Source organism: Penicillium cosmopolitanum (genome assembly GCF_028827165.1).
Source record: "Penicillium cosmopolitanum strain IBT 29677 chromosome Unknown utg000012l:1.0-3308103.0:1.0-3310761.0, whole genome shotgun sequence".
NCBI lineage: Eukaryota > Fungi > Ascomycota > Eurotiomycetes > Eurotiales > Aspergillaceae > Penicillium > Penicillium cosmopolitanum.
Genome location: NW_026622682.1, coordinates 2,920,390 through 2,939,558, shown reverse-complemented (window position 1 = coordinate 2,939,558; position 19,169 = coordinate 2,920,390). Strand labels below are relative to the sequence as shown.

Below are 19,169 nucleotides of genomic sequence, written 5' to 3'. Positions count from 1 at the left end.
CTCCTAACTTCCTCAACTTGAAGGTTTCTAGTATTTCCGATCTTAACCTTGTTACTAAATACTCTCGGCTAATAATGTACATTTTTTCGGGTTCTCCAGGGTATCAAAATAACTTGAACTTGAATGTAAGGTCATGCAGCATCAGTCCATATCGGCGAATCCCATGACGTGCTGTCCACCACTACGGTCCTTGCCCTTGGTCTTCTTGCGCTTCTTGCGATCCACACTCTGTCGTTCTTGCTTATCATCATCAGAGTCATCGCTGTCATCGCTATCGCCGCGGAAGTGTTTGCCGCCAGCCATTTCATCATCGCCAGCCTCACCGTCAGTCTCCATAGCCTCGTGCCAGACCTTGACGATCTGTCCACCACCAGAGACCATGCGACCCTCAACATCGAACCCGAGACCAACAACACCCTCGGTCTCATCGTGAATGGCTTCTGACACAACCTTGTTGGCACCAATGCGAACAAACTTGATCAGACCGTTCCCAAGACCGGCAGCGATCATCTTGCCGTGGCCCAGCTCATCCGGCACGATCGCCATGGTCTCGATAGACTCGCCACCCTCCGCGTCGCGAGACACGTAGATTCGCTCATCCTGGTCATCCCAAGCGCCCTTCTCCCAAAGGGTCAAGACACCACCGGCACCTCCTACAGCGACCTTCTCGCCGCGGCTGGTTCCGCTGGTGGGAAGGCCACCAATATAAGTCGAACTGATAAGTTCCTCCTCCTGATCTTCACTGCGCATCAAGACACCTCTTCGCAGATCCGTCACGGCGAGAGTAGTGCCGCCGGTAGTGACCCATTGCTTGCTAAATCCCGAGGTACTGGTATCGGAGGCCGGGAGAGGAGTGAGGGAAGCGATGTAATCGTCGTGAGGGTGGTGGGACTGTTCGGGTTTAACAGAAACCTTGGAGTAGGGAATGCGCAGATCGTAGAGGTGTAGAGCGCTGGAGTCGGTAGCAAGTAGAAGAGTCTGGGGGGAGAGGGCGTGGATCACGGTCGGGGCATCGATGGAGCTAAAAATGCCAGAATTGTTAGATGAAAATGGTTCAATTGCATACAAAGGGTCACAGTTTCTTCATACCCGTTCTTTTCCAAAGGAATTGCGATCTTGTTGGTCACTTTGCCAGTCTCAGAATTCGCAGCTTTGACAAGACCGTCGGTACCGGCGGAGTACAAAGTCTCGCCGTCAACTCCATATCCCAAGCACCGGCAGCTGCCCTTGTGTCTCCTCGTTTTCCACATTGTGTCAATGTGTCCTCTTCCATTGTGCGACGAGCAGCATGAGCCTGCATCATCCTCGTCTTCCTCCTCCGATGGCAAGCGGAAGGTCTGAACATGGCCAGCAGCCAAACCAACGGCGACCACGGGCTCTCGAGGGTGAAGAGCCTGAGAGAACAGGTCCGATGAGAGCGGAAGCGAACAGATTGATTCAAACATGGTTGAAATATGTGCTGGGAGGGTTGAACTGCGAACGTCGAACTTTTGAAGGTCGTCGCAGCTTCGGAGCTTCCCTTTTTTTTCTTCGGGCCGAGAGATCTTCCGCTTCTACTTGCCCTTTCCACCAAAACATATCAACTTCACTTCATCTTTCACTCTCTCTTCTACTCTTCTCTTCTCTTCTCTTCTCTCAATGACAACAATAAAGGCATTCAATTGAAAATACAAATGAACAATAAAGGAAGACCCCCACAGGAGTCATTCTTTCTAAAGAAGTGAAGGAATACATACAACCACACTCAGCAGCCCCCGCATATACTTCGCAACCTGATTAGATCCATCGAGATCAACCACAGCTCCTCAGCTCCTCATTCCATAAATCCCAGATCTTTTCTCTTAAGAAGAGTAAGTGGAACCAATGGCACCAACCTTGATGTTCGAGAACACCACCTTGGCATCAGCCGAGGCAGACTCGACGTCGGCAGGCTTGCCAGAGTCAGCACCGCAGGTACCACGAGCAACACCAGGGTCGGAAGCAGTGGCATTGGTGGGGTAGTTGCTGTCCAACCAGAGCATGTTGGCGTAGTGGTCATCCCACAAGCTCATGACAAGAACCATACCCTGCTCCAGTCCCTCGCCCATACCAGACATGCCGTTGTACTGAGCGAAGACATCCTCATCGCCAAAGGCCTTCTTCTGCGCAGTGCAGAAGTCCGAGGTGATCGAGTTACCACTGACACCGCTAACATCGGAAGCCGAGTTGGCAATGACCTTGCCGTCCTGAACATAGATACGCTTGATCTCGCTGAGGGTACCGGTGGCGGTGTTGTCGCTAGTGATGAACTGGGTGACAACGGTCATCTTGGAGCTGGTGTCGACGATCTTGCCGGGGCCGTAGAAGCTCTCGTTACCCATACGGTAAGGGTTGAAGTCACATCCGTCAGGGTCGCAGGTACCGGCGTAGCGGGTGGACGAGTAGGTGCCACCGCAGCTGTCGCCCTCGCACATGGTCTGTCCAGCCTCCTTGCAAGGATGGGGGGTCACGGCGGTTGAGATCTTGTTGGCCTCCCAGATATCCATCTCCGCACAGCAAGAGCCGTGGCCACCAACCCCGGCGTTAGCATCGTTGTCGGAGGGCTCCCAGCCGTCGACGTTACCCTATTCATTTGATCAGTATGATGACCGAGCTATGATTCTTGGTCTATAAGGAACTAACCTGTCCGTTGATGAACTTCAGGTCACGGGGGCACTGCGAGTCACAGTAGCCAGTTCCGTACTTGGCACCGGCCTTGTTGTTCTCATACTTGGATAAGCCACCGTCGGCATCCATGGAAACGAAGTACAGAGCGCCATTGAGACCGCAAGGGAGAGCGGAAACATCAACGTCAAAGGTGAACTCCTGGTTGAGCAGCTTGAACATCTGGTAGGTGCTGTCGTCCTCCATCAGGAACAGACGAGAACCGACGTTGGAGCCGGTCTTGAAGGTCAGCGACAAAGAGTCGCCGTCAGCCTCCACACCGTAGGTGCCAGAGTAGTCTGCGCCATCCAGGGCACAGTTCGTGGCACAGGTTTCGTCGTCGGGGCAGAGATCCGCATCCCACTAGAGTAGAGATTGATTGTCAGCTCTGTTCTTTGAATTCCCTGCGCGGGCAAGATTCAGCTCACCTCGTTGCCGGTGTAGCAGTTGGTGGTTCCATCAGTCGAGTGAACCCAACGCCAGTTGGCATCAATACCGACAGATCCGGATTGGTCAGTGCAGCCACTGGCAGTGCACTTTTGCCAAGTCAGAGAAGGCTTGGTCTCTGAGGTCTGCGTGCCAGCCTGCTGGGCACGAGCGACTGCCACAAGGGCAGAGATAAGGATTGCACGTTGCTGCATCTTTGGTAAAAGGAAAGGAATGAATGTAATTGTCGGTCGTCTGTCCTGCAGCTGATGAACTCAAAGAAGCATCCGGGACACTCCCATGCCGTCTTTATACCATTCTCCGCCGAACCGATATCCACTTCTACCTTGCCATGCAAGGCTCAAACAAGTTCTTCCGCCGCATCCTGACGGTGCGACGGACCGCGAGACCGTCCCCAATCTGGCAAGAAAGGACCCTTCATCTAAGCAACGGGAGATTCCAGATTGGGTGATGACCGGTGTAATGCATTGATTTGAGAGTGGATCAGTCACCCAGATCAGGATGGGAAAGATCTTCAACCAAAGCGCTGTCAAAACCAGATTTGGACTGGAGACAAAGTGAAGCGTTTAGTCAAGCACTAGCAGTTTCAATATCTACACCCACGGAGCAATCCCCGAACACGTTTGTCTGGGGTAAAATTTATTCTTGGTCTTTATCTGTTTTTGACTACGGAATGTCAAAGCGCCAGGGCATTCCATTGCCTATGGCTGCTAAATGATAGAGTTGTCCGGCCTGGCGTCTCATCTTTTTAGCCACAAACAATCTTTGCGGAGTATGGACCAGGGTCATGAGACGCCAGTGGGGGGCTAATCCAACCAAGAGTGCCACTAGAAGCCCTTCCCAGAATGTGGCTGGACCAGTGGGACAGATCACTGCGAACATAGCTAGATCCAGGTTGGTGAGTCTTTCTGAAGCATCTGTATGACCGTTCGGGTATAGAGCGTTTCAGATCGGCGACGCTGCCCCTCCCCGGTAATATTCAGCCAGAGACTCGGGACAAAACAGACTAAATATCCTTCAATGAGAGGGCAGCTCACAGGCGCCCAGAACACGTTTTCCCAATGATTGTACCTGGCCATATCTTAATTCGAAACAGGTAGGCTGGTGTTGATGAGCGAGGTTTGCTGATCGGCATTGATGGGTTTCGGTGGATAGTACGAGTAGAGTGCTGGCAGCAGTGATTTCTACTGAAGATACAACTAGAGGTGTTTCCTTCTAGAATGCGGCTACATGGTATTTGCAATTATCAAGCTCTATTGCATACAACTCACGATCGGCGCATTTACCGATAGCCCTAACGGGGGTACAGTCGCATGTAAACTTGATCAACTCCCAGACAAGTACGAAACCAAATTAACCTCGACCTTGAGCCCGGTCCACTGTGAGTGGACTCACTAAATCCCAACGCTTGATGGGTGGATACAACTATTGCTTATTGGGCCGGAACTCGAGCCTGAAGCATTTGGGGGTGAAGATGATATGAAGGGTGACCCAGGGGGCTTGGCTCGTCGTGTCGATCGTTTGCAGGGATTTCTGACAAGACCATTAAGATTGGACATGCGGTAGACTCTAAATAACCTAGACTTGTATGCCGAATTTCGAAATCCTGCTATACCCGGGTGCATCCGGAATCTCCTTCATGGGAGGAAGCCAGTTTTGACTGTGTCGATAGTAAATTTTAGAGCATACCAGCTACCTCCGGCAATGAAAAGCCACCGTCGACAGTGGCGGGCTCCCTATTCTTTGAAGAATATTGCATGGCTTCCCCACAATTTGCTAGGGTATTACACTGGCTGACCGTTGCATGACAACGCAGGGGTCCCCGGCAGAAGGCGCCGGGTATCCTGATGCAAACCTATGATCTCGGGCGTTGGTGGAATGCCTTTTGGAACAAGTCGAGCTGAGCAGAATATGACCTCTATCTCTCATGGCGATTAAAATGAATTAAATGTTGCCAAAAGCGACACGGTCGTTCCATCGCATTAGTTCAGGTCTATTTAATCAAGTTCCTGGCCGATCTTCCAAGTCTTAGTGACCGATATTCTCTACATAAGCGAACTGAGCCTCGGAAATCATAAGATGAAGACTGCAATTGGTGCCAAAGAGAATGCAGGTCTTGGCCTTTGGGTGTACCCATGCATAGACCGGCCTGTCGGCGTTTAAGCAGGCTCTTCCGAAATATGATGTCGATCTTTGCCCCCCTGAGAAAAGGCATCACGGAATCGTATTCGCAAATCCCTTGGCGTGGAATTATTTAGCCCGAATACTTTCACATGGCACCCGATACGGAGGAGAGTGCCGTATTTTCGATGATATTTAGATTAAACTAGTTTGTCTGGGCATTGTGGGTTCTCTGTAATACAATTCCCAAGTTGTTAACTATTCATGCTATTTACTAGACCCCCATGCTGCCATCAAAAATGAACGAGGCCCAATCGATTGCCCATTCATCGACTGCATTTTCCACAGTAAAGGAGTCAAGTCGGTCATGATTTGGAACAGAGGCTGAGTAGAGATGATTCAACATGGGGCAAAAGTCGCTTGGAAAATGAAACCAGGTAGTAAGATACTGTCTGTCCTGCTCTGGGAGAGATATGGGCGGAGAATCCCACGCTGTCGCCGATCCACTGAGAGCAGCTATCCGATTCTGAACCAGAGCAGCTGATGTATGTTTCTCGCCTATCTTTCCAAGCACCTGTCGACTGATTCTCAGCTCTTCGGCATGCGCTGGATTGAGCAATTCACAATCACTAAAGGTGCGAGGGATAGCAGCAACCAAATTTGCCCACGAGTGAATTGGAAGCAGATACGTAGCATCTTCATGGAAGAGAATCTCTTCATAGAGCTGAGAGATGCAGGAGGAAGCCGCCATGGATGCGTATTTGAATAGTGAAGGATTGTCGCGTCGGCCAAGGAAGAACGTCAAAATGGCGGTTACCAAATAGAAAATATGTAGCTCCAGGACCAGACGGTTATAAGGTCGTCGAGATGTTCGGCTTTCGTCGAATAATTGCAAATCGTCGGGTAATCGATCTCTCCATTGAATCAGCTTGTCAAGTGCCGACTGCACTTCTTCTCTCGAGGTTTTGTCAGATCGACCGAGTTCCAAAATCTTCCGAAGCAATTTGCAAAGGGAGACAAGCGCGCAAAAAACGTGGGCCTCGGTGTCAGGCGTATCGAAATCACTCGGCTCGGGCAACGGGATACTACTCCCGTCTATCGGAAACATGCCGGGACATCCGGTGCAAGCCATTTGCAGTGTATCGTTGTTGAAGAGATACCACCAGATTCTGATGGCTGTCTTGGGCTTTGGGAGGTGCCGATACGATTCTTCTTCATGTAGGTGCAACTGGAGCGCCAGTCGGATTGCCATGCCCGTCCATTGCCAAGGACTATCCAGGACTATAGCATCTGCCGAGTACGGAAGCCAGGTTCCCAGAATGCAAAGAGCAGCGAGCATGTTGAAGGGGTCAGGGTCATGGCGTAAGAAGAGTAATGTCTTGATGCGACCGTAGATAGCAGTGGGAGACCATTCGGCTGGCTCGGTTGATTGGCGCATAGTACTTCCTGCAAAGCACACACATTGCTGTAGCAAGATAGAATCATCCGTGTCTGTCTGTTGACGGTCTAATACTGGGACCAGGGGAAATAGCTCCTTGAAATAGAAGTCTTTCAATGCCTGCGTCATTGCCAGTGGCGGAAGACGGGTTGCATGACTAGCTTCGAGAATGACATCGCTGCCGTGGATGAAATTCGGCTGGTTCTCCCAGGGCTTGTCTTTCGTCTTCCAAGGAATTGAATGGCAATTGTGTGGATGTTCATGTAAGACATATGGAGAAGGTGTAGCTTGATCTGTTACAGTTAAGGCCGATCTATCAGGGGATGAAGCCACATCAAGCGATGTTCCTAAAGACTGGCGAAGAGCCTTTTGTTTCCGAGGTCCAATATGGGGACTGTTTGGGTTGGCTTTGAGAACATCAAGCTATTTATCATGGGTGTAGTGCGTACTTGCATTGGTGACCTTCACGTTGGCAACGAGTGCAGCTGGCACCTCCCGGTCGCTCTTCGAGATCACATCGAACCTTCAATCTTGGTCTCAGATCCGCATCGCCCCCCCTTGGAACAGAGACTTACCTTGCGACTGTGACAGCGCGTACACACGGCGCGTGCTCGACGTTGGGAATCCGAGTTGTGCGCTTTCGGCATTCTGACGGCAAAGTTGGCGCGTTGTTGGATTGAGAGCCGAGTTGAGGGAGACAAACGGACAAAAAAGGAGGGTTTGCCGAACGCCGAGTGCGGTTTGCCGAGACATTCGGGGCTCTTTTTGACCGGATATATTGGACGAGGACGAAAGTATCATCTTAAAACAAGCTGCGATATAATATGTTCTAAGATTATCACTGCAGTCTAAATTCAATTTCTTCTTGACTAAAATCCCCAGGTGTTACGCAGCTGCACAGCGCTGTTCGGCTAACATTGTTCGGCTAACCATCGCTCGGCTCTCAAGTTGGAGTTAAATAATTTAAATCAGGACGATTCGCCTCGTCTCTTTCTCAATCACTGACATCGCGACGTTGTTTAAAGCGAAATATTTGTGACTCTTTGCTAATTGTACCGCCCTTGACTCTCGGCCTTCCCGGTCTTGATCTATGAAAACCGGCTCGATGGCATCACCACCCAACGATCAAGATGTGCAATTGACGTTCTTGACCACGGGAACCGTCCGCATCAGACCATCAATGCAATCCCAGCCGGCCAACCAGCCTGCTATATTTCGTCGCATTCGTTCTCTTTGTGACAGGAAATGGACACAACCTCTACCCGTCGGGGTATTCCTCCTCCGTCACCCTGAAGGCAATTTCCTCTTCGACACGGGCCAATCTCCCTGTTGCAATAATTCAGGCTACTTCCCGCGCCTCGCCTTTTTTAATGGACTATTGAGCGAGTTCACCCTGGAGCACAAAGATGGAGTTGTTGAACAACTTCGTGGCCTTGGCGTCGAGCCTACCGATCTCAAAGGCATTATTCTCAGCCACCTACATAACGACCATGCTGGAGGACTGGAGGATTTACTCAATGAGGCCCCAAATTTACCAGTTTTTATTAGTCGGGAGCACTGGAAAGCTTTTGGAGAACATCCATATTTCGCCAGCATGGAAGGTGCAACTCCAAATCATTGGCCCAGGGGGTTCACGCCTAAGATTGTCGACCTTGAAGACAAGCCACTTGGACCTTGGAAGCAATCATTTCCCGTGACTGATGACGGGAAAATTGTTATCGTGGATACATCCGGTCATGTCCCTGGTCATATAGGCTTAGTGATTTACAGCCGCGGAAATAATGGTGGAAACCAGACCACATATTTCCTTCCTGGCGACGCAACATATGGCTTGGATTGCTTGGATAAGGAAGAGCCAGATGGTATCAACGATGATCCCATGCGGGCATTGGCCACCTTGAAAACAATCAAGCAGTTTGCTAGAGAAACTGAAGTCGTCATATTACCCAGTCACGACCCTTCCACTCCCCGATTGCTTGCCGATCGAGTGGTTTACCGGCCGAGCGACCCCTGATTTAGGATGCGGGGAAACCATACTCTAAGATATCATAATGTCTATGGGGAAAGCACGGATTATTTAGTTTAATAAACTCAATTAATAAACAAGATTTGATATTGTCTAAACATCTTATAGGTCTGGCTTCGAAACGAGTTCCTATTTTTGAATGATATTAGGCTTCCCACTAGACGCGGGACGCCTACATTCATACTCGTATTTCCGACGCCATAAATAATTATCCTATTTTTGACCTTCTTAATCTAGAATTATTCTCTTTAGGGTATTTAAACCATTTCGCAAAGCCAAAAGATTTGGGGAGCTCTGCTATTTACTCGGTCTTGGACGGGGGCCAGCCTAGCATTTATATCTTTTCAAAGTGGCGTTAGCAACCACGAGTTTATGTTCAAGTTGATGGTTTCTTCCTTTTTTAATTCTGCTGACAGACAAGTTTAGAGTCGAGCACGATATCGAGGCAGGTCTGCTCCGTTCTCAGCAGTCTTCCATCGAAACGATGCACTTGGAAAGTGTGGGGAATGTCTCTTCCGGAGACAGGACAGGGCCCCCAAGCCGATAGGCTTACCGCACAGAACCGGGGGGCCAAGCGGGTCAGCCACGCGAATAAAAATCCAGGGACCATGAATAGACCAGGGTCTTGTGCGAGACTCTAACTGTGCTAGGCTTGGGAGCACTTGGCATAGTGGCTTGGCATGTGGAGAGTCTCCAGGGGAAGCCGGTTTTTCTGCTTACTTGCAGTGCGATTGGAGAAGGAGCGCCTATGGGCGCCGCTAGTTCGTAAGGGTCGTAAAATGACGTTGATTCGTTCTCGCACTTGCGTTCAACTGCTCGTGTGACCTGCTGCCCTGTCTGTCAGATCGACTTGGCGGAATCTTAGCCTTGTGGAGAGAAAAGTTGGACACTTTTGTATCTCCAGCAATGCATTTATAAGGTATTCCTTAGTTGATTCTTCTTTAATCTTGAACATCCGATTGAAAACTAATTGGTACTGGCTTTGAAATGATCGGTATCTCCCGCTCAGTAAAGCAGTGCTTGTGCGTAAACCCCTAAACTCCAAAATCCCCAATGGTGGCGCCCCACCGACGCGTGGCGAGGAGTTTTCTTCACCCATCTGTAATCCATATTCCGCTCCATGGGGCATGTCTTGACCTGAGCGGGGCTTCGGATTCCACCTCTGCTCTTAGACTGGTCTTTCGAGTTGAATAAGATTACGAGCATCGCGCTTGTCTCCATCCAGAGGTAGTATCATGGTCATTGGAATCCCGGGAACGGTGTCGCTCTAGTGACGATCGAACGGGCCTTTTTTCCCATGCGCCCCATTTCCTCCTTAAATCCCGCTTGATCCCCGCGCGGCCCCTAAACTTCAAAGGGCTGCCGATACGACTTTTCTCGTGTCCAGACTTCCGATCATTTTCACGGATTTCGTGAACTGGGTGATGCTTCTTGTCTAACGCCAAGCTTTTGCTGAAGAGCACGATGAGAGATTTGTCCTTATAATCTTCCTTGCCGTCCTGCCATCATGTTATTTCTAGGCGTCCTGCTTGGTCTCTGCTTGCTGGGCGCTGTTGCACAGCGTCTGGATGAGGACTTGCGCTCGTTCGTCACTGTGAGTGACTCCACCCCCGATTCCATTCCATTCCTCGGCCTTGTTCCTCTAATACCACCTCCAGCTTCCAGAAGTCCGCGCCTTGAGATTTAATATCACATATGTCGACCGAGAACAAGTATCGCCAGGATACTGGTTCGTTGCGCCCTACGGACAAGTTGACCCAGAGGAACCCACCACAAAGTATATGCAATACCAGGTCGGACCTTACATATATGACACCGATGGCGTACGTCCTTCAAGTTCTTACATGACAAAAAAAATCATCCACCAATTCTAACGACCGCATAGGAGCTCATTTGGGCAGGTTCTCCAGTGACCGACAACCACAATACATTTGACTTCAAGGCGAACTGGAATATCGACGGAGACCCACACCTTTCTTTCATCGTTCAGCATGAATACGACCGTGCGGAGGGTAAAGGAAAGGGTGTGATTATGGGGAACGACTATGAGCTGGAACGTGAGGTCGGAGCGGCCAGTGATTTCGATGCGTTCAATATACACGAATTTAAAATCCTGGACGGTGGAAAGACTGCTCTGGCCTGTACTACCAAACCGCGGCAAATCGGCCTTGGCGATTTCGACCGACCAGAAGAGGAGAGTTGGGTCATTGTCGGCGGCTTTGTCGAGATAGATCTCGAAAAATCCGAGATTCTCGTCGAATGGGACTCCTACGACAAGCTGTCGATCACCGAGTCCGTTAAATTTATCCAGGAGGATGAGGTGCTCGGTGAACCTGGGTGGGATTACGTGCACATCAATTCCGTCGACAAAAATTCGGATGGAGATTACATTATCTCGATGCGCTTCACAAACACAATTTATTTGGTTTCTGGCCAAGACGGCGAAATCATGTGGCGCCTTGGTGGTAAGGAAAGCGACTTTGAGCAGGACTTCAACTTCACTAGGCAACACGACGTCAAGTTTGTCAAAACCAACAGCACTCATCACGTTATTTCTTTCATGAATAATGCAGCAGATGAACTTCACACCGAGGCAGAGATCACATCCGCTCTTTTTGTGGAACTGGATATTAACAGCTCTCCTATGACCGCGACCGTTATAAACCGCATGAATCATCCAGGTGGCAATTTCACTCGTTTCGGAGGTAACATTCAAGAACTTTCCAATGGAAATGTCTTTGTCGGATGGAATGAGCAAGGCTACATGACTGAGTATGGACCTGGTGGTGATCTTATCATGTCAGCTCATTTCGCATCGACTCGCTATGCAAGCTACCGTTCCTACAAGTTTGATTGGATTGGTCAACCAACCGCACCACCAGATCTAGTCGCTTCTGTATATGGTGCTGACGAGCAGGAAATGATAACTGTCGTGCACGTCAGCTGGAACGGCGCAACCGATGTGGCTTGCTGGGAATTCTATGCTCGGTCTCATGAGCACGGTAGTGATGTTTTGATCGCAAGCACAGACAAAACATCCTTTGAAACGATGTATATCACCGAGGGATTTATGGATTGGATGACCGCGAAAGCTATTGATGTTCATGGCAACGTCTTGGGTGTATCAGAAGTCTGCCGTTCTGAAGTTCCAGACTGGGAAGCGGTTGGGTTTACTGGGGAGTCCTCTCATCCTACACCCGACGACCCAGAAATCCTACAAAATATTCGGGAGAAGCTCGACTCTGGCGACTACGGGGATCTCTATGATGAGACTACTACCGATGAAGACCGCAAGGCTGCAGTCTATCACGCCACCACAGAGGTTGCAGACTCCGTTTACAAGGCTTATGGAATGATTCAAATGCTGGAAAACATAACCATCGGTGTCTTGACCATTTTCTGCATCGGTGGTATTCTCGCCGGTGTTTGGTACATCCGCCGTCGCAAAATGCGCTCCTATCAGCATCTTCCAACGGACGAGGCTGCTGTCGAAGAAGACGCCGCCAAAGCCGATTAAACACCCAGCATTTTTTGGAACTTTTTTTCATTTTCCGCTACGCCATCTATGGTCACTTTCTTAGCCCTTACGACTATCTGAAGTGCCTGATAGATGACAGATCATGTATCATGTATCAAGCATCATCCTGCGGACGACACATGACTCTAGTCTGAAGACTCGGATGATGATCATCACTCACTTCCACACTCTCCAACAATTCGTTGTACATACTATACCCCATCCACACTATACCAAGTACATAGAAGTCCTTGATTTGGGATTCCCTCCCGACTGGGCAATATCAGCGTGAAATTCATAATTTTCTTCTACTATTCCTACTCCTACCCCTACTAATAATAATCACTCAAACACCCTGATCTACTTACGATCCTAGGCCCTAGGGTCCCATAAGCCCTTCCTATACCCACCTTAAAGCTTACCACTGTCGAGGGCAGGGTTCCTAACCTTAAGGGCCTATAGTAACCGGGCCGGGGGGCTTGGGATCCCTTATCTTATCTCATCTCTTATCTCTTATCAGTACCCCCTGGAGATTTCCCATTTTGGCAAGGATCGCTGTTCATCTTTGGGTGGACCTCGGCCTAGTCTCAGCACTTCAACAACTCCTGTCACTAACAACCATCTTGCTGAGACCAGCACGACCGCTCTTTTAGACACCCCGACACCCTCTTGCTAAGACCTTAGCTATCCATATTCCCTCATCGACCCACTTGAACGGCCCTCAGAACCAACCATGGCCCTGTACCACCAAACCGTGGATTTCCTGTCTGACTCCTGGGCCAACCAACGAACACAACTGCCTCTATTAGCAGTATCGGGGGCATCCTTCACACTCGGCCTACTCTTTCGATCGATTTTATCCGCCCGCGAGTCTACAGAGACAGTCATCCCTTCACCCCGCGCAAGAATCTTGAACGGCATATCCGAAGAAGAAAATCACAACCTCCCTCTCCCAAATGACGTGCTTCCCGGTGCCCGCGACGTTGCCAGTCCTTACGGCTCGATCCGAGTTTATGAATGGGGTCGAGAGGATGGTCCAAAGGTGTTGCTGGTGCATGGTATCACCACGCCATGCATCGCCCTCGGCGGGGTGGCCCATGCGCTAGTTGACCGAGGCTGCCGAGTAATGCTGTTCGACCTGTATGTTCTTCACAGCACCTGACCTCTTACATTTAATACATGCTTATAAGATTGATTTAGTTTTGGGCGAGGATACTCTGATTGTCCTGCCGATCTGCCTCAGGATGACCGTCTATTTGCGACTCAGATCTTACTTGCCCTGGCCTCCTCACCGATCGCCTGGACTGGCAAAGAGTCAGGAAAGTTCTGCCTAGTGGGTTATTCACTTGGAGGTGGAATCGCTGCGGCATTTGCGTCTTATTTCCCGCAAATGTTATCGTCATTAATTCTCCTCGCACCGGCCGGTCTGCTCCGAGACTCGCAAATCAGCTTCCAGAGTCGTCTCCTCTACTCCCGCGGCCTGATGCCGGAGAACCTTCTTGGATATCTTGTGGGTCGCCGACTACGAGCTGGGCCCTTGGTGACCCCTAAGACCGGCAACCGAAAGATTAATGCAGCGGATGCGCTCACCGAAAGAACTCCCGTCGCAAACCGCGGGAGAGATCCAATTACTTTCTCGTGACTACCCGCATGTCAACATTCCAGCTGCTGTTGCTTGGCAAGTGAATAATCATTCTGGTTTCGTCCACGCCTTCATGTCTAGTATGCGCCATGGACCAATCTTGAGCCAACGGCAGTATAACACCTGGGCCCGTCTTGGGGAGTACCTGAGTGCGCAGAATAGTTATTCGTCAACAAACCGAGGCGAAAAGGGACTGGGCAGTGATAAGGTCCACATTCTGTGTGGTAATAGCGATGCCATAATCATCAAAGATGAACTGATTGCAGATGCCACAGCAGCCTTGGGCGGAAACGTTGCCTTCAAGTTCTACGAGGCTGGTCACGAATTCCCCAGCACTAAGTACGAGGATGTCGCGACGTACATATCGAAATTGCTTTGAAATGGCTCATCGCTGAGCGTTGTTTGATGCATCTAGAAATACTCGCCAGGATTTGTTACATACAATTGATAGAATATACTATACATAGACAGAGATATCATCCATCCTTCTTTTAAGTCCTTCAAGTTTGGGACCTTTATTTTTTCAAGATTTCATCCACCGCGTTGACTTGATTTGAAAGTCCTGTGAGGTGGCTTGAACGCTCTTGCATTCGTGCACCGGCATAGTAAGGCCCATCTGCTGCAGAAGCTCGTGTATATCGATCAACTGTGCTGCGGTTTGCTCGTGGAACTTGGTTGAGATTGCTTTGGCTGAGAGCTGCACTTGTGGTACCATTTCGGTTGCTGGTAGGGTTGTTAGCGTACATTCGTCTCATGATCTTGAAGCAGAAAGTACTTACTTTGTGGAAGATGATTGAGGAATAGACATGATTTCTGATTGATGTCGACTGGTCTAGAAGCCTTGCGAACTGGGACGTCAAGTGTAACGTGGAGTAGAGCTGGAGAAGGTAACAGTGGTGGAATGTGATCTCGGTGGTTGTAGATGTTGCCACTCTTCAGGGAATTGGGCTGAAACTTGATGTAGAAGCTTGGTCTGTCTTGGAATGTGATGGCAAATATGAAACTGGAGATGGTCCTCTATATATGCAAATGTAAGGTGAGGCTATGCTGCAGTAGAGAGCATGCCTTGACACGCGAGCTCCGCAGGAGTTTGCATGGCGGCCCATATGGATGAACAAGCTAAGCGAAGAAAGGAATGGAGGGAAGGATCTTCGGTTCGCATCAACGACGACGAGGGGGGGGGTCCCACTCAAGGCCTGTGACACCATTCCGTCGTCAGGTTTCGAGGAGCCTGCATCGAACGTAGTCCGCATGAGCAACGGCGGGCCTGGAATTCCGCCCAACACTAACCAGTGGGGGCGAGCTAATTAGTGCAAAGCACATACCCGCGAATTTAAAACAGGCGACGAGGCAGATATGATTGGCCCGGGTAGTGCATGAAATGGGGGCATGAAGGCAGGAACAAGATGCACCAGGACCAAGAGTGGACCCGGGTCTCACGATCCCCGAGCTCCGTGTGAGGAATAATTATTCAAGGGCATGCCTTCAGGGACTCTGAGCACATGGCAAGCCACATGTCTTAAGCCAGGAACATCCCGATAGAGTATATGTGCCGTGGAATGAGCCAAGGGATGGAGGTGATTATGCGCGTTTACGCGAAACGAACGTTAGATCGCCAGTGAGAGATCCAACAAGGGCAGCAAGTGAGGAAATAGAACGTCATGCTAGTCGGTCTAGACTGTCCCACAGAAGGCTATGAGTGCCAATCACTCTTAGCGGCAAATGCGCTCTGCAATGCGCGGAATTTCGTCGCGTGGGCTGACGACGAAAGGGTGAAACAACGTCGTGGGACCAACGTGGTCGATCACATGGAGATCATGCACTAGTGCAGGGGAGTCAATCAAAATGCAGGATTGAAAATCCGAATAGGTAAATTGAACTAGATTAAGCTAGCAGTGCGAGATGCGGTATTTCCAGGGCCACGCGCGGAGTATGCTTCCTCACTTCCCACTACCAGTTAGCTCGCAGCGATGTCAATCCCTTCGACAAGCGTTGTCGAACCCAGGTACAAAACGGGGATAAATTAAAAATGAGATTAAAGTAGGCGTCAGCTCATACCAGCCACGTCTACCCCGGCTAAGCCCTACGAGGCATTCTATTCTACACAGCCATAATACCAGTTCGTGGAATGCTACACCCTGAACCGCAAAAAGTAGCTCTTCAACACGCTAACGCGTTGTTTCAGACTGAATCAAGGGTTTTCCAACAAAAACACTAAAGTAAAAATAAAATAAAATAAGGGGCACACGTGGATTGCCTGCCCATCCCATCCGCCGTTTATGACGAGTCTGCTAGTAGGGTCGGCCGAATAGGGAAAGCATCAACATGCGTTTCGCCCAGGACGCCACCAAGTGGCTCCTGGAGCTCATGGGCCGTGCTCCTGCAGGTGGCTCAAGCCTCAATTAATGAACGAGTTCGAGAGTATTAAATTAGCGCGGGTCCTAATACGGCTTTCCGGAAACCTCGGGGGGCCGACAAGCGGATGTCCGAAACGATTCAATATACCCTTGTCTTCCAAGTTGTTTATATCGGGAAATTACTTTCATTCCAACGTGGCCTACGGACCGCTTTCCTCCGCAATAAATGAGGTGGCCCGGTCCGCGTGCTCTACCGAAATATGCGAGGTACCTAGGGAGTATGAAGCGAATACCCTTCTTACATACAAGGGGACGTCGGGCAAAGCCACAGAAGCCATATGGCCCCGGCGTTTCAGATAATAAGGTTGCTTTTCCCACGCGCACCCCCTGGCCAGCGATCATTCCAGCCTTCCATAGTAAGCAATGTTTGACGATGTTGCGGGTCCACTCGCTGGCTCAAATATGCAAGGCACACCTGGTCTGAGCTGGAGAATCCCAACAACCTTATCCCCCATTCTGATTAGTACCACGACACTCGGTGATCGCCGAAGGCACTGAGCTGGCGTTCGCATGATGAGTTTTTGACCCGATCTGCCAGTCGATCGCATCGATCATTATTCAGGTGATGTGGCAAGCTGACTCGACCCTGGGGGATGTTCGTACTACCAACCCGACAGATTGGTTCTGCGCCCGACTTTACCCAAGCCTCTTTTCGCCTCCATTGTGCTGGGTTAAAGGGAAAAAACTGTTTATTGGGGCCATCGAACCAGCCTTGCAGCATTAGGCGCTGCCCCTGACCAGAGGATTTCCTACCTATCACACCAGCACGGCAAAAATGGAATAAATGTTCCTGCCAAGGGGGGTTTATCGACAGTAGTTCGCAGGGTGAAGACCAAAAATAGTAGCGATCGTCCGGATGATCATCCCTTGGGGAACAACGTTTGCCCCAGTCCTAAATCATGCAGCCGGTAGCAGTCTGAAACGCGGCATCACGAAACTGATCACAACGGCCCCAAAGTCGGCTGTGATACCGAAGAGCCGCTGCATCCCCTTATCCGTTGCCCGCGCAACATTCGACCCCTGCATCCATGCCACGAGAACAAACGCAGCAATTTAGAGGGTGCAAATCCCGACCCAGTTCGTTTAGGTATCTGTACTCCATGCGCCACGATAGCCACGCAACCTAAATTATTGTGGTTCCAATCGTCTCCTTTCATATCTTTGCGACTTGTATACTCCCTAGATGCACTCTCATAGTCTGATCACTCCCTGAACCAGTAACACAGTCCGAACACAGACGTTTTTTCAATATGCGCCTAGACCGGACCAATTCCGCGACGTCTGCTCCGTACTCCTTGCGATGACCCTGGAATGAAGTAGTTGACGACGTCCTTCTTACGTATTCCGTATTCAAATCAGTCAAAAGAAACTTGAGGATCGCAATATCCCTATGACCACCCGCCTGGCCATGGCTCCCATGGCCCCATCGTAATCCGGGAGTGGCTGAAAGTTCCTCCCAGTCACACGAATCAAGGGGTGCTGAAAGATGCTAGCCGAGCGGTGCACCTTCTGAAATTGAATAGCAAAGTTTGGCCCTCGTTCCGAAAAGCCGGTTCAACTGGGAATTTGCTTCTTCTTGCTTTGTATTTGCTTTTCTTACACGCGAGGCTTCGACATTTGGGGCCGGTGGGCCGGTGGAGAGACCCAGGTACACAGCACCGGGACGGCTGAAGGTTTACTCGGCAGTCTGAAACGTTGGCTAATCCCCATTTGATGTCAGTAAGATTTGATTGCTCTTTGCTTCTTCATCAGACCTCATGGGTGAGTCGGTTTGGGGATCGTCATCTCATGAAAATCACTCATACGGGCAGGCAACCCAATAGGATCCATGTTATTACTTATTATCAGCGGAGTATCTTGATGCGCGGATTTCAGCCGAGCACATACCCTACGGCCTAGAACGATTCATGTTGGGATTTGGGGATGGCGCGGGTACGAGCTGGGGAAAAGCCTCATCACGAAAAAGATCTAGAAGCTTTTCTCTCGGGGTACGAGTAGGAGCTCGGGGAACGATGGGGAGTAACAAGTGAAAATTTTCATTCTTTCCTTACACCATCCACGGACTGCTTCCTAGTAAGCACATTGGTCTCAGACGGGGTTTGGCACACTTTGCCATTCATCACGTCTAGGGTCTCGTGATTCCTCTAAAAATTGAACAGTCGCACGGAGGAACATTACGAAAAAGAAATATCTGCGCATACGTGAGAAAACGTCGAAAGCATGAGAGATGGAAGCAACTTACACAGCAATGAAGCAACATATAGCGATGGTTGCAAGAACAGCTGAGCCATACCACATCCATCCGAATACAGTGACGGCGCCATTGTACAGCAGCCAGCCAGCGGAAAAGAGATCGAGAGCGGCATTAATTAGGAGCGGAACCTCAACTTGACGGAGGCGCAACAGTCCATCCGTGAGGGACCAGATCGAGGGAAGCAAGAGCTGTAATCGAAATTTTAGTACTTATATGCCATTTTTACACTCATCGATGCATAGAGTCATCAGGGTGTCCGAGATACTCGTACCAAGAAGATGTAGAAGCCAGTGGAGTCTTCCAAGGTCATGTGAAGGATAGCAGCCAACAAAGCTGTGATGACAGCGCCACCCCTATAGTAGAGAGACCTGCTCTGCCATTCGGGACCGAAATCAGTTGGACATAACATCACGCATTCACCACGATCAGGACGGGGGTGGGGAAGATGGGATATGCGATATGCGATATGTGTCTGCCTCGCATGCCCAGGTGTCAAGGGAGTAAAAGTAAAGGGCTGAAACGAATGCGGGAGATATTGGCAGCCCCCCGCAACGTGGCTCCACTCTGGCCCAACGTCCAACCAGAAATAGAATGGACGCCACGCGTAATCACCTCAAGCTGAGCA

General features: G+C 50.1%; 8 protein-coding genes across 8 annotated transcripts; 3 read left to right on the top strand and 5 right to left on the bottom strand.

Moving 5' to 3' along the window:
- Positions 1 to 141: 141 nt before the first annotated feature.
- N7509_013855 (WD40 repeat domain-containing protein) lies at positions 142 to 1,445 on the bottom strand (the record flags this gene model as incomplete). The annotated part of the gene is made up of 2 exons (XM_056638492.1): positions 142 to 1,021; positions 1,090 to 1,445. 2 exons carry the CDS (start codon positions 1,443 to 1,445, stop codon positions 142 to 144), a joined length of 1,236 nt encoding a protein of 411 aa, XP_056481999.1.
- A 396-nt stretch (positions 1,446 to 1,841) lies between these two features.
- On the bottom strand, positions 1,842 to 3,323 carry N7509_013854 (glycoside hydrolase family 7 protein; the record flags this gene model as incomplete). Its single annotated transcript, XM_056638491.1, has 3 exons — positions 1,842 to 2,603; positions 2,662 to 3,045; positions 3,111 to 3,323. 3 exons carry the CDS (start codon positions 3,321 to 3,323, stop codon positions 1,842 to 1,844), a joined length of 1,359 nt encoding a protein of 452 aa, XP_056481998.1.
- Positions 3,324 to 5,524: 2,201 nt separating this feature from the next.
- N7509_013853 (fungal specific transcription factor domain-containing protein) lies at positions 5,525 to 7,335 on the bottom strand (the record flags this gene model as incomplete). Its single annotated transcript, XM_056638490.1, has 2 exons — positions 5,525 to 7,111; positions 7,264 to 7,335. The coding sequence occupies 2 exons, from the start codon at positions 7,333 to 7,335 to the stop codon at positions 5,525 to 5,527; spliced, it is 1,659 nt and encodes a 552-aa protein (XP_056481997.1).
- A 458-nt stretch (positions 7,336 to 7,793) lies between these two features.
- N7509_013852 (N-acyl homoserine lactonase family protein) lies at positions 7,794 to 8,702 on the top strand (the record flags this gene model as incomplete). The annotated part of the gene is made up of 1 exon (XM_056638489.1): positions 7,794 to 8,702. The coding sequence occupies one exon, from the start codon at positions 7,794 to 7,796 to the stop codon at positions 8,700 to 8,702; it is 909 nt and encodes a 302-aa protein (XP_056481996.1).
- Positions 8,703 to 10,221: 1,519 nt separating this feature from the next.
- N7509_013851 (uncharacterized protein) lies at positions 10,222 to 12,231 on the top strand (the record flags this gene model as incomplete). The annotated part of the gene is made up of 3 exons (XM_056638488.1): positions 10,222 to 10,308; positions 10,373 to 10,537; positions 10,600 to 12,231. The coding sequence occupies 3 exons, from the start codon at positions 10,222 to 10,224 to the stop codon at positions 12,229 to 12,231; spliced, it is 1,884 nt and encodes a 627-aa protein (XP_056481995.1).
- Positions 12,232 to 12,964: 733 nt separating this feature from the next.
- Positions 12,965 to 14,252, top strand: N7509_013850 (alpha/beta hydrolase; the record flags this gene model as incomplete). Its single annotated transcript, XM_056638487.1, has 3 exons — positions 12,965 to 13,371; positions 13,432 to 13,741; positions 13,809 to 14,252. The coding sequence occupies 3 exons, from the start codon at positions 12,965 to 12,967 to the stop codon at positions 14,250 to 14,252; spliced, it is 1,161 nt and encodes a 386-aa protein (XP_056481994.1).
- A 136-nt stretch (positions 14,253 to 14,388) lies between these two features.
- N7509_013849 (uncharacterized protein) lies at positions 14,389 to 14,681 on the bottom strand (the record flags this gene model as incomplete). The annotated part of the gene is made up of 2 exons (XM_056638486.1): positions 14,389 to 14,596; positions 14,653 to 14,681. The coding sequence occupies 2 exons, from the start codon at positions 14,679 to 14,681 to the stop codon at positions 14,389 to 14,391; spliced, it is 237 nt and encodes a 78-aa protein (XP_056481993.1).
- A 3,847-nt stretch (positions 14,682 to 18,528) lies between these two features.
- On the bottom strand, positions 18,529 to 18,854 carry N7509_013848 (uncharacterized protein; the record flags this gene model as incomplete). The annotated part of the gene is made up of 2 exons (XM_056638485.1): positions 18,529 to 18,732; positions 18,816 to 18,854. 2 exons carry the CDS (start codon positions 18,852 to 18,854, stop codon positions 18,529 to 18,531), a joined length of 243 nt encoding a protein of 80 aa, XP_056481992.1.
- Positions 18,855 to 19,169: the final 315 nt, after the last annotated feature.